The sequence below is a fragment of the Hemiscyllium ocellatum genome, chromosome 49, assembly GCF_020745735.1.
Source record: "Hemiscyllium ocellatum isolate sHemOce1 chromosome 49, sHemOce1.pat.X.cur, whole genome shotgun sequence".
Taxonomy (NCBI): domain Eukaryota; kingdom Metazoa; phylum Chordata; class Chondrichthyes; order Orectolobiformes; family Hemiscylliidae; genus Hemiscyllium; species Hemiscyllium ocellatum.
In genome coordinates this window covers 15,659,007-15,674,784 of record NC_083449.1, presented here as the reverse complement: position 1 = coordinate 15,674,784, position 15,778 = coordinate 15,659,007, and the positions used below count along the sequence as shown (strand labels likewise).

At 51.5% G+C, this 15,778-nt stretch overlaps 1 protein-coding gene across 1 annotated transcript; it reads left to right on the top strand.

The window, feature by feature from the left end:
* Positions 1-290: 290 nt before the first annotated feature.
* leng9 (leukocyte receptor cluster (LRC) member 9) lies at positions 291-14,391 on the top strand. Its single transcript, XM_060857009.1, has 2 exons — positions 291-342; positions 12,023-14,391. Exon 2 carries the CDS (start codon positions 12,046-12,048, stop codon positions 13,018-13,020), a length of 975 nt encoding a protein of 324 aa, XP_060712992.1. The 5' UTR covers positions 291-342; positions 12,023-12,045; the 3' UTR covers positions 13,021-14,391.
* The last annotated feature ends 1,387 nt before the right edge of the window (positions 14,392-15,778 follow it).

Here is a 15,778-nt window from a genome sequence, read left to right as displayed (position 1 = left end):
GCCCGCTCCCTCAGCACTGACCCTCTGACAGTGCCCACTCCCTCAGCACTGACCCTCCGACAGTGCAGCACTCCCTCAGCACTGACCCTCCGACAGTGCCCACTCCCTCAGCACTGACCCTCCGACAGTGCCTGCTCCCTCAGCACTGACCCTCCGACAGCGCCCGCTCCCTCAGCACTGACCCTCCGACAGTGCCCACTCTCTCAGTCCCACTCCCATTCCATAACTCTGCTCGGAGCACTGGGATCGCTGAGTTATTGTGTACATCTCCCTGCCCATCCCCCATTACTTCCGCATTCAACATTCCTGACTCCGAGCGCAGCAGGGAGAGGCGGACTACAGGTAGGATACTCTGGGCCTGGGGTTATGAGAGAGAGAGAGAGAGAGAGAGAGAGACAGGGCGGCGAGGTCTGACAGAGAGAGAGAGACAGTCAGAGAACGAGGGGTTGGGGGGAGAGAGAGAGAGAGAGAGAGAAGGGGGACTGGTCTGAGAGAGAGAGAGAGAGGGGGGAGGCTGGGAGAGAGGGAGAGATAGAGAGAGAGTGAGGGGGACAGAAAGAGAGAGGGAGAGACGGGGGTGCTGAGAGAGAGGGAGAGAGAGACAGAGTCAGCGACGGAGAGTGTGAGGGTGTGAGAGAGAGAGAGACAGAAAGGGAGAGACTCTGAGAGTGAGAGCGAGAGAGACTGGATAGAGAGGGAGGGTCTGAGAGCGAGAGAGAGAGGGAGGGTCTGAGAGAGAAAGTGAGGGAGTCTGTGAGTGAGAGAGTGTTTATGTGTGTGTGTTTGAGAGAGAGAGAGAGGGAAGGTCTGAGAGAGGGGGAGGGTCAGAGAGAGAGAGAGGGAGGGAAGGTCTGAGAGAGGGGGAGGGTCAGAGAGAGAGAGGGGAGGGAAGGTCTGTGTGTGTGAGAGAGGGTCAGAGAGAGAGAGAAAGAGAGAGAGTCTGTGAATGAGGGAGGGTGGGTCTGTTTGTGTGTGAGGGAGAGAGGGAGGGTCAGAGAGAGAAAGCGAGGGAGTCTGAGTGTGGGAGGAGGGTCTGTGTGAGAGAAAGAGGGAGAGAGGGAGGGTCTGAGAGAGAGAAAGCGAGGGAGTCTGTGAGTGAGGGAGGGAGGGAGGGTGGGTCTGTGTGTGTGAGAGAGGGATAGAGGGAGGGTCAGGGAGAGCGAGAAAGGGAGGGAGTTTGTGATTGAGGGAGGGTGGGTCTGTGAGTGAGAGAGGGAGAGTCAGAGAGAGAAAGAGAAAGCGAGGGAATCTGTGAGAGCGAGGAGATTCTGTGTGTGGGAGAGAGGGAGGGTCAGAGAGAGAGAGAGAGAAAGTGAAGGGTCTGTGAGTCAGGGAGAGAGGGTCTGTGTGTGCGCGAGAGGAAGAGAGGGAGGGTCAGAGAGAGAGAGAGAAAGTGAGGGGTCTGTGAGTGAGGGTGGGAGGGTCTGTGTGTGTGTGTGAGAGAGGGAGAGTGTGTGGGTCAGCGAGAGAAAAGCGAGGGGATCTGTGAGTGAGCGAGGGAAGGTCTGTGTGTGTGAGAGAGGGAGGGTCAGAGAGAGAGAGGGAGGGTCAGAGAGAGAGACAGCGAGGGGGTCTGTTAGGGAGGGAGGGTCTGTGTGTGAGAGAGGGAGGGTCAGAGAGAGAGAGAAAGCGAGGGGGTCTGTGAGGGAGGGAGGTAGGGTCTGTGTGTGAGAGAGGGAGGGTCAGAGAGAGAGAGAAAGCGAGGGGGTCTGTTAGCGAGGGAGGGAGGGTCTGTGTGTGAGAGAGGGAGGGAGGGTCAGAGAGAGAGAGAGAAAGCGAGGGGGTCTGTTAGCGAGGGAGGGAGGGTCTATGTGTGTGAGTGAGGGAGGGAGGGAGGGTCTATGTGTGTGAGGGAGGGAGGCTCAGAGATTGATGTGAGAAACGAGCCCACTCACTGCAATAATGTCAGTCCGAGACGAGACCTGAATCAGTCGTGCCCTTTAGTTCACACTTACAAGTGGGTGTGATGTGCACAAGGCAGGGACAGAACACACCGAATTCAACAAATACTCGATATTTATATAATTTGGTTCCTACATTTTTAAAAATTATTTAGTCGATAAAGTTCCTCCGCCTGATTCCCTTTTCGGGGCATCTGTTTCATTAAGGCTGATCTCGATCAGTCTTTGGGTGAGCCCTCGTATCCAGGGTATGATCCAACAGCCAATGGCCATCGATACCCCGTCTACTACTATCAAGGGAAGTAAGGATGGAAATTACCACCCCCTTCCATCTTCCAAACCAGGATTCAAGCCATCCCGGGAGAGATGGGTCTACTCCTGAATTCTCAGCCAGTTCCTCTGCTAAGGGAGTCAATCCCTTTAAGGCCTGAGTAACTGAACCAGCAGGCGCAGTGTTATTAGGAATAAAGGTACAACAGCTTCCTCCTAACATCACACACACACACACACACACCCTTTCTCTGCTAAAAATCATATCAAGGGCCATTCTGTATTCCCCTGCCATCCTACTTGTCACATCAAGCTGTTCTGATATTCCTTTAACCGCACCCCTTGTATAATTTATAAATCGCTGTTGATTATAGAAAATGTCATTTATCCAATCGACATTTTTATTAATTGTTACCCACCAGAAGAGAGCTGACTCGAAGCCTGCTGCAATCTGGGTACGAGCCTTGAACTCATCAGGTACCCCCCTAGGGACTCCTATAGAATCGAGATAAATCCTGTCATCGAAAGAAGTGTCTGACAGTGATCTCTTACCCCTTCCCTGTTTCCCGACTCTCTCTTCCTTCTCAAATGCCAGGGTAAATGGAATTCCAATTGCACATATCCCCCTCCAGTCCGGAGGTAGGGTGGGTCTCAGTATTTTGCCTCCACAGTACCACCACAGATCCGCTCGGGGAACCTTCAGCGCTGAGTAGTTCCCTCCCTTTCCGTTTCGGTGACGTTCTTAATCTCTGTACACCAATGTCAGCTCCCCCCCCAAATCTCTAGACCGACTTGTACCTCGTCTACGCACACGCGATTTCCAACTGCGGCGGTAAATGTGGGGGGGGACTTGTACATCTTTCTTCTCCAAGGGAGGGGACATCAGAGATAGGGAGGTACAATTCCTATCATTCCATGCAGTCTCATCCTGGTACAGGGCTATCATACGTATCACACCCTTCCTCTCTCGCTTCCACCCGAGCGGAAAGGGAACCACTGGCCTACCAGAGGTACATGCATAGCAATTGCTCTTGTTCAGACTGTTTACAGTATAGTTTACCCATTCAACCCAGGCATTTGCATCCCTGTACCCAGTTTCTATATCGATGGTCTGTTTCAAGTCCTTTACCTCTGTTGTGGTTCTGTTCGCCGAGCTGGAAGTTTTTGCTGCAAACGTTTCGTTCCCTGGCTAGGGAACATCATCAGTGCTGTTGGAGCCTCCTGTGAAGCGCTGCTTTGATGTTTCTTCGGTATTTATAGTGGTTTGTTCTTGCCGCTTCCGGGTGTCAGTTTCAGCTGTAGTGGTTTGTATATGGGGTCCAGGTCCATGTGTCTGTTAATGGAGTTTGTGGACGAATGCCATGCCTCTAGGAATTCCCTGGCTGTTCTCTGTCTGGCTTGTCCTATGATGGTAGTGTTTTCCCAGTCAAATTCATGTTCCTGGTTGTCTGAGTGTATGGCTACTAGGGATAGCTGGTCGTGTCGTTTTGTGGCTAGCTGATGTTCATGGATGCGGATTGTTAGCTGTCTTCCTGTTTGTCCTATATAGTGTTTTGTGCAGTCCTTGCATGGTATTTTGTAAACTACGTTAGTTTGGCTCGTGCTGGCTATTGGGTCCTTTGTTCTAGTGAGTTGTTGTCTGAGCGTGGATGTTGGCTTGTGTGCTGTTATGAGTCCTAAGGGTCGCAGTAGTCTGGCTGTCAGTTCTGAGACGCTCCTGACGTATGGTAGTGTGGCTAGTCCTTTTGGTTGTGGCATGTCCTCATTATAGGAGGCTCCAATAGCACTGATGATGTTCCCTAGCCAGGGAACGAAACGTTTGCAGCAAAAACTTCCAGCTTGGCGAACAGAACCACAACAACGGACACCCGAGCTACAAATCTTCAACCAGACTTTAATCCTTTACCTCTATAATTTTTACTACTTTAGGATCAGCGGGAGGAAAGGTTGGATCTCATTATCCGGTAGTTCTACCTGTTTTCCCCATCCGACGCCAATTCGAAAACAACAGCCCGAGAAATCCTTCCTGTTCGCTTTCATTTCTATCCCAAATGTTTCATCTAATTGTATCTCATAGGTGCCACCCCCCCCCCCCCGAGAATTGCTTCGTGTCATGTGGTTTTCTTTATCGTCAGGTATATTGGGTGACACTTTTTATCGGGATAATCGCGAGCTGGTCGGAAGGGGGCCCGGTGTACTGTGACGAGATTATTATCCCGAGTACCATTCCCAAGGCCATCCCTGTAGGACTTAAGATGTATCTCTGAGCTCCGGTACTGTCTCTGAATATCTACATCCCCACAACTGACTAAGCTGCATGCATCAGCGTCTATTACTTGTGGATTACCAGACTCCAGAAGCGTTAATAACACATATATAGGACAGATGTTAGGGGTAGGTTTTTTACTCAGCGAGTCGTGAGTTCATGGTAGCAGTGGTGGACTCTCCCTCTTTATGGGTATTTAAACAGGCATTGGATAGGCATATGGGGGAAAGTGGGCTAGTGTAGGTTAGGTGGGCTTGGATCGGCGCAACATCGAGGGCCGTAGGGCCTGTACTGCGCTGTATTTTTCTCTGTTCGATATGAAAAGGATATTTGACAAAATCCCAATGCTATGAGGGCTAGCATCATAACTCTAAGCATTAAACATCATGGTGAAGCACAAAACGACTTAATAGACAATCCTACAGAAATAATCCCCGCGCTCGCGTCCCCACTGTATAATCAGTTACTCAAAGTCTCTTTATTCTCTTTGGTCTGCGTTGAGTCGGCTGTCCAGACTTCTTCCTCAACTGGAGATTCCACTGGCCCTTTGATCCGAGTGTAGTGAGTCCAGCCTTTCCCCGCCATCCTTATTACTGTTCCGGTAGTCAAAAGAGCCTGGTCCGGCCCTTCCCAGTTTGGCTGCAATTTAGTCTCTGTCCATGATTTTCCTAAGACCCAATCTCCCGGCCGGATGGGATGAACGGTGGATTTTAGGGGTGGAATCTGTGCCAATAAACCCTGTTTCCCTGAGGAAAGACAGAGAGGAGGACAAGCCCAGTATATCCTTCTTTAAGAACAAGTCTTTAGTTTCGGGAATTGGCAATTCTCCATCCAAATAAGATTTCATACGGGGATAGTCCCAAATCTTTCCGTGGGGCTGTTCGTACTCTCAAGAGAGCTATAGGTAAACATTCGGTCCAAGGGAGTCTGGTTTCTATTATCAATTTAGAGAGCTGGCGTTTGAGTGCTTGGTCCGTTCTCTCAACCCTTCAATACTTCCATGGAGTATGAAATTCCCAGGAGATTCCCAACCCTTTCATCACCCCCTGTAACACTTTCGGGGTAAAATGAGTTCCCTTGGTCGGAATCTATACGGCGTACTAGCCCACATCGGGGAATGACGTGCTCCAATATTGTTTTAGACACCCCACTCGCAGTGGCAGTAGCTAGGGAGTATGCTTCACCCAATGATCTACTATGACCAACATATGTTTTAGTCTCCCTACCCTGGGTAACTCAGTATAATCGACTCGTATACTCTGGAAGGGTCTCAATCCTAGGTCTCTTCCTCCCGGGGTCTGTTTTCTCAAGACTTTTTTATTTACCTTGCTGCATATCATACATCCCTCACATATTTATTTAGCAATTGTATATATCCCTTTACATCCATATTCCCTAAGAACTAAATCACACATTGCTTGTACTCCCCAATGACTGCCTTGGTGTCGGACAGTCATAATCTCTCACATCGTCATTTTGTTCAACATCTGTCCAAATAAATTTGGGGATTCTGTAAACCCCTGGGGAGCACAGTCCGCCGGTATTGCTGTTTCCGTCCTGTCTTGGGGTCTTCCCATTTAAAGGCGAACAAATTCCTACTTTCCTCCACCAAGGGACAAGCCCAAAAGGCATCCTTTAAATCTATCACACTAAACCATTTGTGGTCATGAGGGATCTTACTCGATCTATAATCAGTCCCTCAATTCCTGGCTGCAGTCCTCGTGTACCTTCTATGGAAATGGGATATTGTCGCTCACAGACAATGTCCCCGTCCCTTTCTAAATTTATTTCAAGGGGAGGGATCTGTAGTTCTCCACGATCCCCTTCCCTAGCCCATACAATAGGGTCTATCTCTCTCTCTCCATATCCTCTGTCAACATCGCCATTTGTCCAACTAATTCTTTTTCCTGAATTCCAATCTCCAGTCCTAAGAGGATAATTAAGTCTCTCCCTAATAAGTTACTTCTTATATCGGGGATATACAACAGTTCCCTTGTGACCCTCTCCTTAGGACCTTCTATCATCAGTAAATCCTCCTCTTTTACCCTGGAAACAGTCATTGACTGTGTTGACATTTCTACTTTGTTTGGTTTAAAATTCAGCGATGACCGTGCTGCCCCTGTATCTACTAGGAAGACTACCTCTTCCCTACAGGGTCCCACCTTCAAGTTTATCAAGGGTGAGTCCCCGAGGGCAGGAACCCCTGACACCCCTATTCATGTAAGCGGATTGGCCCTTGCTTCCCTTTGTAGATCAGGACACTCCCGCCTAGAATGCCCTATCTTTCCACGATAATGGCATCCTTCCTGTGGAGACCCCCATCTCTGCCCCTGTCGCTCGAACCCTCTATCAAATGCACCCCCCTTGTCCTCTCCCTCTCCCCTCTCCTCTCTGCCCTACGTGCTGCTACCCGCTGCTCCGGTTGCCCACTATTGGTTCCATCCTTCTCTTAACTACCGGAGCGAGAATCATTTTCACCTTCTGTCTCCCATCCTCTCTCTTTACGAACACTGTCTGTGCCTCTCTTAACAATTCATCTCATGGTTGTTCGCTCCACCCTTCTGTATCTTTCTGTGTTGGTCTCAAAATGTACTTTCAAAAGACCCTGCGCCTCTGGGTCCTCAGGGTTCATTCCAGAATATTTCCGCCTTGAGTCTCTTAATCTCTACAAGAAAGCTGGGGGAGTCTCATCTTTCTCCTGACTAACTTCAAAGGCTTTAGTCAGATTCTGCGACTTCGGAACCGCCTCTCTTATTCCTTTTAGAATCAGGTCCTTCGATTCCCTCATTTCTGCTCTATGCCCCGGGTTTTGATTTTCCCACTGGGGGTCTCCGACGGGAACCTTCGTCTCTCCCTGTCCAGCATCCCCATCTCCAATCGGGTGTTCCCTGTCACACGTTTTAATGGCTGCTCCCCGTATAAGTCCCCTTTCCTCCACCAGTAAATAGTATCTTCGAAATAGACATTAACTCAGCCCACGTATACAGACTGGGGCCCCAAAAATTGATCAGTTTGTTCAGACAATCCTACCGGATCCTCGACCAGGACCTTCCATTTCCTTTTTAAATGTTCTGGTGAGACGGAGCCCTTACAAACCCAATCTCGTTGTCCCCTATTGGATACCTCCCGAAGGGGATAAGTCATTACGTTCTTCCCCTTAAAGAAATATTGCAATATTTCTAGCTCCCCATAACGTCAAACACCAATTCATCAATTCATGCTGGACTAACTTTAAAGCCAGTTCCTAACTTGTAAACATATTTATATATTTAACGTTCATTTAGTCAGTATTTCATCTTTAAAATGTAAAATGCATACAGTTCCCAATTTTGAAATCCACTATAATTACCCAGTTTTAGTCCCTTAATTTAAATCCAAAATTAGTTCTCTTAAGTAGCCCTGATCAGTGATTGCTCAGTTATAATACTATAGGTCGTGAAATAATCAGAGCTGCCTTAAAAGAATTTGTCTATTCAAGTTAAATAAAACTTCTAATGCATGAACAATGGCCGAATCCAAGGTCACAGATATTAACCATAGGACGTTGTTTTAACGACAATCTAATGTTGAACTCAAACTTCAACTGTCCATCATAAATCGCTTTTATGTTAGGATAAAAGAGATTAGTTAGAAACTGATAGTAAGGCAGTCATGACCTGTATAAAGAACAGGAGTTATCATTTTTTAATTCATAATCACTGTAGAATCCTTAACCTTAAAAGACATCCGGTTAAGTTTCCATAATAAAAATCAGATTCAAAACAGTCATGAAACTCAAGCTCCTGGGAATAAAGTGCAAACATTCAGTCACCAATAAACAAATGGGCATTCAAACCAAATCACAAAGGGTTAAACTTTCTACCGGCTGTACAGCTCTTTTCATTCTCTCTCTCTCTCACACACATTGACATATAAATTCAGATATTTACAAACCCAGTCTTCGTCCGACCCGTACTTTGGCCAGAAGACGGCGGGACGAAGAATGGAGTCCTTAGTCCATACAAAGCAACAATGTTTAATCATCTTTTTCCCTTGTACTAGTATGATTTTTCCAATTCCACACCATCCTGCTCAACGGACGTTCTGGAGGTATGTTGTAAGGACCCCACCTCCATTTCCAATGCCTTTTTCTTCTTTTGTTCTCCCGGAGGCTTGTTCCCTTCCCCACGGCACAACCCATATTGAGTTCCTTTGTTAGTCCCTTATTAACTACTAAAACTCAATCCCGGCCACCAAGGCAGTACTTAAAAGTCAGTTTTCTTACCCTGGTCTGTGCACAGAGTTGCCTGGCCCCTTTTCGCCGTATTTTCTATCGACCTCCTGTCACTGTCTGATTCAGATGTCTCTCTTGTGGGATTCGTACCAGGCGCCCAAGGGAGTGGACCAAATCGGGACACGAGACCGCTCCTCAATGGGGAACGGGACGCATCTTCCCAGTGTCCAGGGCCAGCCACTCCCCCCCCCCCCGGGCGATGGAAGAACATCCCAGACGAGCCCCCAGTTGTGAGAGACAAAGCTCACTCGCTGCAATAATTCCAGTCCGAGACAAGATCTGAATCAGTAGTGCCCTTTAGTTCACACTTGCAAGTGGGTGTGATGTCCACAAGGCAGGGACAAAACACACCGAATTCAACAACTACTCGATATTTATATAATTTGGATCCTTTTTTTATTTCATTGCTCCTCCCCTGTTTACATCCTCCACTTCCCTAAGACCGGTACCCATTACTCCTGTTTATCTCGTGCCTTATCCAGCCTTGTCTGTGACAAAATGCTTATTCCTGGCCTCACAAGGCCGTTTGACCTCATCCCGCTGTGGGTCATTGTTAGGCACATCCTTTCCTTACCATTATCTACTCCCTCCATCTGTGCCTCCCCTTACTCCATCTTATCGTTAAGACCCTTTTAATTGGGGTTTGTTCCTGCGTTTCTGTAAAATTGGGAAACGGATGTTTATACCTACTGTTTGTCCAGGCGTATCTAGCTTAGCTGTCTCCCCTCACAGCACCTTATCTAGTCGCCTGTAATATCTACCATTGTTTTGCAGTCCCGTCTCTTTCATGCATACACTTATTAGCTAGTGGTTCTGTTCGCCGAGCTGGAAGTTTTTGTTGCAAACGTTTCGTCCCCTGGCTCGGAGACATCATCAGTGCTGTGGAGCCTCCTGCGAAGCGCTTCTTTGATGTTTCTTCCGGCATTTATAGTGGTCTGTTCTTGCCGCTTCCGGGTGTCAGTTTCAGCTGTCCGCTGTAGTGATTGGTATATTGGGTCCAGGTCGATGTGTCTGTTGATGGAGTTTGTGGATGAATGCCATGCCTCTAGGAATTCCCTGGCTGTTCTCTGTCTGGCTTGCCCTATGATAGTAGTGTTTTCCCAGTCGAATTCATGTTGCTTGTTGTCTGAGTGTATGGCTACTAGGGATAGCTGGTCGTGTCGTTTCGTGGCTAGTTGATGTTCATGTATGCGGATTGTTAGCTGTCTTCCTGTTTGTCCTATATAGTGTTTTGTGCAGTCCTTGCATGGTATTTTATAAACTACATTTTATAAAATACATGAACACCAACTAGCCACGAAACGACACGACCAGCTATCCCTAGTAGCCACACGCTCAGACAACAAGCAACATGAATTCGACTGGGAAAACACTACTATCATAGGGCAAGCCAGACAGAGAACAGCCAGGGAATTCCTAGAGGCATGGCATTCGTCCACAAACTCCATCAACAGACACATCGACCTGGACCCAATATACCAACCACTACAGCGGACAGCTGAAACTGACACCCGGAAGCGGCAAGGACAGACCACTATAAATACCGGAAGAAACATCAAAGAAGCGCTTCGCAGGAGGCTCCACAGCACTGATGATGTCTCCTAGCCAGGGGACGAAACGTTTGCAACAAAAACTTCCAGCTCGGCGAACAGAACCACTACAACAAGCACCCGAGCTACAAATCTTCGCACAAACTTTGAACTTATTAGCTAATACAAAAAAACATTATGTATTTCCTCCACATAGTTTCCATTCTTGTTGACTCAGCTCTTGTCTGAAACAATTACACACTGGTGTGAATTCATTTACTTTATATAAGTAATTATAATTGCAGGAGTAACACTACTTTAGCTATATTGCACAGAGAGGAAGCGAGAGGGTCTGTGAGGAAGGGAGGGAGGGAGGGTCAGAGAGAGAAAGCGAGGGAGTCTGTGAGTGAGGGAGGGAGTGTCGGTGTATGAGAGAGGGAGGGTCAGAGAGAGAGAGAGAGAAAAAGCGAGGGAGGTTGTGAGTGAGTGAGGGAGAGAGGGTCTGTGTGTGTGAAGAGGGAGAGAGGGAGGGTCAGAGAGAGAGAGAAAATGAGGGAGTCTGTGAGGGAGGGAAGGTCTGAGTGTGTGTGAGAGAGAGAGAGAGGGGCAGGGACAGAGAGAGAGAGAAAAAGCGAGGGAGTCTGTGAGTGAGGGAGGGTCAGAGAGAGAGACAGCGAGGGAGGGTCTGTGTGTGTGAGAGAGGGAGGGTCAGAGAGAGAGACAGCGAGGGAGTCTGTGTGTGTGAGAGAGGGAGGGTCAGAGAGAGAGAAAGCGAGGGAGTCTGTGAGTGATGAAGGGAGGGTCTGTGTGTGTGAGAGAGAGAGAAAGGGAGGGTCAGAGAGAGAGAGAAAGCGAGGGGGTCTGGGAGGGAGGGGGTCTGTGTGTGAGAGAGAGAGGGAGGGTCAGGGAGAGCGAGAAAGCGAGGGAGACTGTGAGTGATGGAGGGAGGGTCTGTGTGTGTGAGAGAGAGAGAGGGAGGGTCAGCGAGAGAGAGAAAGCGAGGGAGACTGTGAGGGAGGGAGGGAGGGAGGGTCTGTGTGTGTGAGAGAGGGAGAAAGGGTCTGTGAGAGAGAGAGGAAGAGAGGGAGGGTCAGAGAGAGAGAGAGAAAGGGTCAGAGAGAGAGAAAGTGAGGAAGTCTCTGAGTGAGTGAAGGTCTGTTTGTGTGTGAGAGAGGGAGTGAGGGAGGGTCAGAGAGAGAGAGAAAGTGAGGGAGACTGAGAGAGAGGGAGGGTCAGAGAGAGAGAGAGAAAGCGAGGGAGTCTGAGAGAGGGAGAGAGGGTCAGAGAGAGAGGGAGAGGAAAGGTGTCTGTGTGTTTGCGTATGTGAGAGAGAGGGTCTGAGCGATGGAGAGAACGAGAGAGCATCTGAGAGAGAGAGAGAGTAGGCTGAGACAAGGTGAGAGAGAGGATCTGGGAGAAAGACAGCGGGTCAGAGAGAGAGAGAAAATAAGAGAGGGTCTGTGTGTGTGTGGTTTAGAGGGAGAGAGTGTGTGTGCGTGGGTAAGAGAGAGCGAGAGAAGGAGAGTGTATGTGTGTGTGAGAGAGAGAGTGTGTGAATGTATGAGAGAGAGAATGAAGGTCAGAGAGATAGAGAGACAGAGAGAGAGGGTCTGAGAGTGAGAGTGACAGAGAGGGAGAGACAGAGGGAGAGGGAGTTAGTGAGAGACAGAGAGAGAGAGAGAGTGATACGAGGCTGTGCCCTGTGGGTGTGTGTGCCCGGTGTGTGCCCCGCTCTTTAACCTGCCTTGCCCCCACCTCTCTGTGTTTGTGTCTCCCCCTGTAGCCTGGGCACTGCTGCTCCTCCAGATGGCAGATGGTACCCAGCAGGAGGGGCATCAGCCCGGAGGGAATCCCGTCTCTGGCCGGGTTTGCACTTTCCACCTGCGGGGGCGCTGTGCGTTTGGGGATCGCTGTTGGAACCAGCACCCAGCCCACGGCGCCATCGAGGGCCGGGCAAGCGGGGCAGAGCTACCTGGCACAGTGAGGGAGGCAGAGGTACCGGGCACGCCGAGCGGGTCAGAGATACCGGGCACGCCGAGCGGGACGGAGATACCGGGCACACTGTGCAGGTCAGAGATACCCCACCTGGGCACAGTGAGTGGGACAGAGGTACCGGGCACGCCGAGCGGGTCAGAGATACCGGGCACGCCGTGCGGGTCAGAGATACCCCACCTGGGCACGCCGAGCGGGTCAGAGATACCGGGCACGCCGAGCGGGTCAGAGGTACCGGGCACGCCAAGCAGGTCAGAGATACCGGGCACGCCGAGCGGGTCAGAGATAACCCACCTGGGCACAGTGAGTGGGACAGAGATACCGGGCACGCCGAGCGGGTCGGAGATACCGGGCACGCCGAGCGGGTCAGAGATATCAGGATGCCCAGGAGGGGTGGAGGTGCCATGGCAGAAGGGCAAGAAACCCCCCATGCGAACAGCGGGTATGGTGATCTCCCGCATCCGCTGGGACCCGGAGCTGCGGCCCGCTGATTTCACGGTGGGCTACCACGACCGCTTCCTGGGCACGGTGGAGCAGCCCTTTGAGCTGTTCACCTGGGGGGAGCTGGCGGAGGCTGAGCTGGGGGCCTTAGCCATCCCCCAGCACCGCATCCAGTACTTCAAGCACCGCGGGCGGCTGGTATGGGACCGGGCCGCCCGCCTGGACTACGTCTTCGGCTCCACCGGGGGGCGCCTCACCATCCGGGAGCTCCTGGCCGACGACCAAGGTGGCGCCCAAGATGGCCGCCGCAGCCCGGACGCCAATCAGGCCACCGGGGATCCGGTCTGACGGAGGGGGGGAGGGGCTGTTTCGGGAGGACTGGGCTGGCAGGGAGAGGAAGGGCCGATGGGTCTGTCTCTGCGTACAAGAATACGAATAAAGCCAGTGCTCTCTGACACCCCGCGTGTCCCTCGCGATTTGAAATGAACCATCGCCCCCTTGACGTTCAATGGCGTTACCATCCCCCTCTCCCCCCCTCCCACTATCAACATCCTGGGGGTTCCCATTGAGAGAGAATCTAACCATCGCCCCCCTTGACGTTCAATGGTGTTACCGTCACTGAATCCCCCCTCCCTCCCCCCACTATCAACATCCTGGGGGTTCCCATTGAGAGAGAATCGAAAAACAGGAGGCGAGATCAGGCTGTTTGGCCCATCGAGCTAGCTCCTTCGCGTTCCCCACGTTAACTGGGAGGAGTCTCCAGCCTTGTTGGCGACCCTTCAGCATTGGATGGATCGACCGACTCCCTCATCCCCCCCACAAACCCCAGCTCGCTGGCCGACGGCATTTCTCCTGGCCGGTAGAGGGAGAGAGTTCTCCCCTTGACTCTCAGGGCTCGGCCCCGTGTTCCTGTGCCCTCCCGTGCCATTTCCCATGTCACACCGCGGGAAAATGCAGAGGTCGCATCGTAAACTATGGGTAATTTAGCACGGCCAATCCCCCCACCCTAACCCGCACATCCCTGGGCACTATGGGTAATTTAGCACGGTCAATCCCACCCTAACCTGCACATCCCTGGGCACTATGGGTAATTTAGAACGGCCAATCCCCCACCCTAACCTGCACATCCCTGGGCACTATGGGTAATTTAGCACGGCCAATCCCCCACCCTAACCCGCACATCCCTGGGCACTATGGGTAATTTAGCACGGCCAATCCCCACCCTAACCTGCACATCCCTGGGCACTATGGGTAATTTAGCACGGCCAATCCCACACCCTAACCTGCACATCCCTGGGCACTATGGGTAATTTAGCACGGCCAATCCCCCCACCCTAACCCGCACATCCCTGGGCACTATGGGTAATTTAGCACGGCCAATCCCATCCTAACCCGCACATCCCTGGGCACTATGGGTAATTTAGCACGGCCAATCCCCCACCCTAACCCGCACATCCCTGTGCACTATGGGTAATTTAGCACGGTCAATCCCCCACCCTAACCTGCACATCCCTGGGCACTATGGGTAATTAAGCACGGCCAAACGAAAACAGCTAATCTAAAGTTCTGTGCCACCCGGTGGCCTGGAAGTTTGAGCGAGGAGTGGGGAACACCCGGAGAATCCCAGAGACCTGCTTGGGTCCAGACCCTCGCACGTGCGTCTGGTGCTGCCCTTAAAATGGCCAACGTTTAGAACGGGGGGAGGCTTGGCGCACTCTGCAGACAACGCTGAAATGGGAGGGGAGTCACCTCGGAGCGCCGAGGGGGAACTGCTACACCACAGGCCGCGATGTGTGGGTGGGATGAGGAAATGGTGGGGGGCTGGGACAGTGACAACGTTAAAAAGGATGTGGGGGGAGGTATCCTGGGATAGGAAGGGGGTGAGAGGGAGATGGGGCCAAGTGCTTGAAAACGGTGGGGAGTGGGGTATACTGCATTGGGTTAGGATATCTGAGTTAGCATGGACGGGATGGGCCGAAGGAGCTGTTTCCGCTGAGGGAGTGTTATTGGAGGGTCTGCCCTGAGGGAGTGTTATCGGAGGGTCAGTGCTGAGGGAGTGTTATCGGAGGGTGAGTCCTGAGGGAGTGTTATCGGAGGGTCAGTCCTGAGGGAGTGTTATCGGAGGGTCAGCGCTGAGGGAGTGTTATCGGAGGGTCAGTCCTGAGGGAGTGTTATCGGACGGTCAGCGCTGAGGGTGTGTTATTGGAGGGTCAGTGCTGAGGGAGTGTTATCGGAGGGTCAGTCCTGAGGGAGTGTTATCGGAGGGTCAGTCCTGAGGGAGTGTTATCAGAGGGTCAGCGCTGAGGGAGTGTTATTGGAGTGTCAGTCCTGACGGAGTGTTATCGGAGGGTCAGCCCTGAGGGAGTGTTATCGGAGGGTCAGCGCTGATGGTGTGTTATTGGAGGGTCAGCGCTGAGGGAGTGTTATCGGAGGGTCAGTCCTGAGGGTGTGTTATCAGAGGGTCAGCGCTGAGGGAGTGTTATTGGAGTGTCAGTCCTGACGGAGTGTTATCGGAGGGTCAGCGCTGATGGTGTGTTATTGGAGGGTCAGCGCTGAGGGAGTGTTATCGGAGGGTCAGTCCTGAGGGTGTGTTATTGGAGGGTCAGCGCTGAGGGAGTGTTATCGGAGGGTCAGTCCTGAGGGAGTGTTATCCGAGGGTCAGCGCTGAGGGAGGGTTATCGGAGGGTCAGTCTTTAGGGAGTGATATTGGAGGGTCAGCCCTGAGGGTGCGTTAATGGAGGGTCAGCGCTGAGGGTGTGTTATCGGAGGGTCAGTCCTGAGGGAGTGTTATCGGAGGGTCAGTCCTGAGGGAGTGTTATTGGAGGGTCAGTGCTGAGGGAGTGTTATCGGAGGGTCAGTGCTGAGGGAGTGTTATCGGAGGGTCAGTCCTGAGCGAGTGTTATCGGAGGGTCAGTCCTGAGGGAGTGTTATTGGAGGGTCAGTGCTGAGGGAGTGTTATCGGAGGGTCAGTCCTGAGGGAGTGTTATTGGAGGGTCAGCGCTGAGGGAGTGTTATCGGAGGGTCAGTCCTGAGGGAGTGTTATCGGAGGGTCAGCGCTGAGGGAGTGTTATCGGAGGGTCAGTCTTGAGCGAGTGTTATCGAAGGG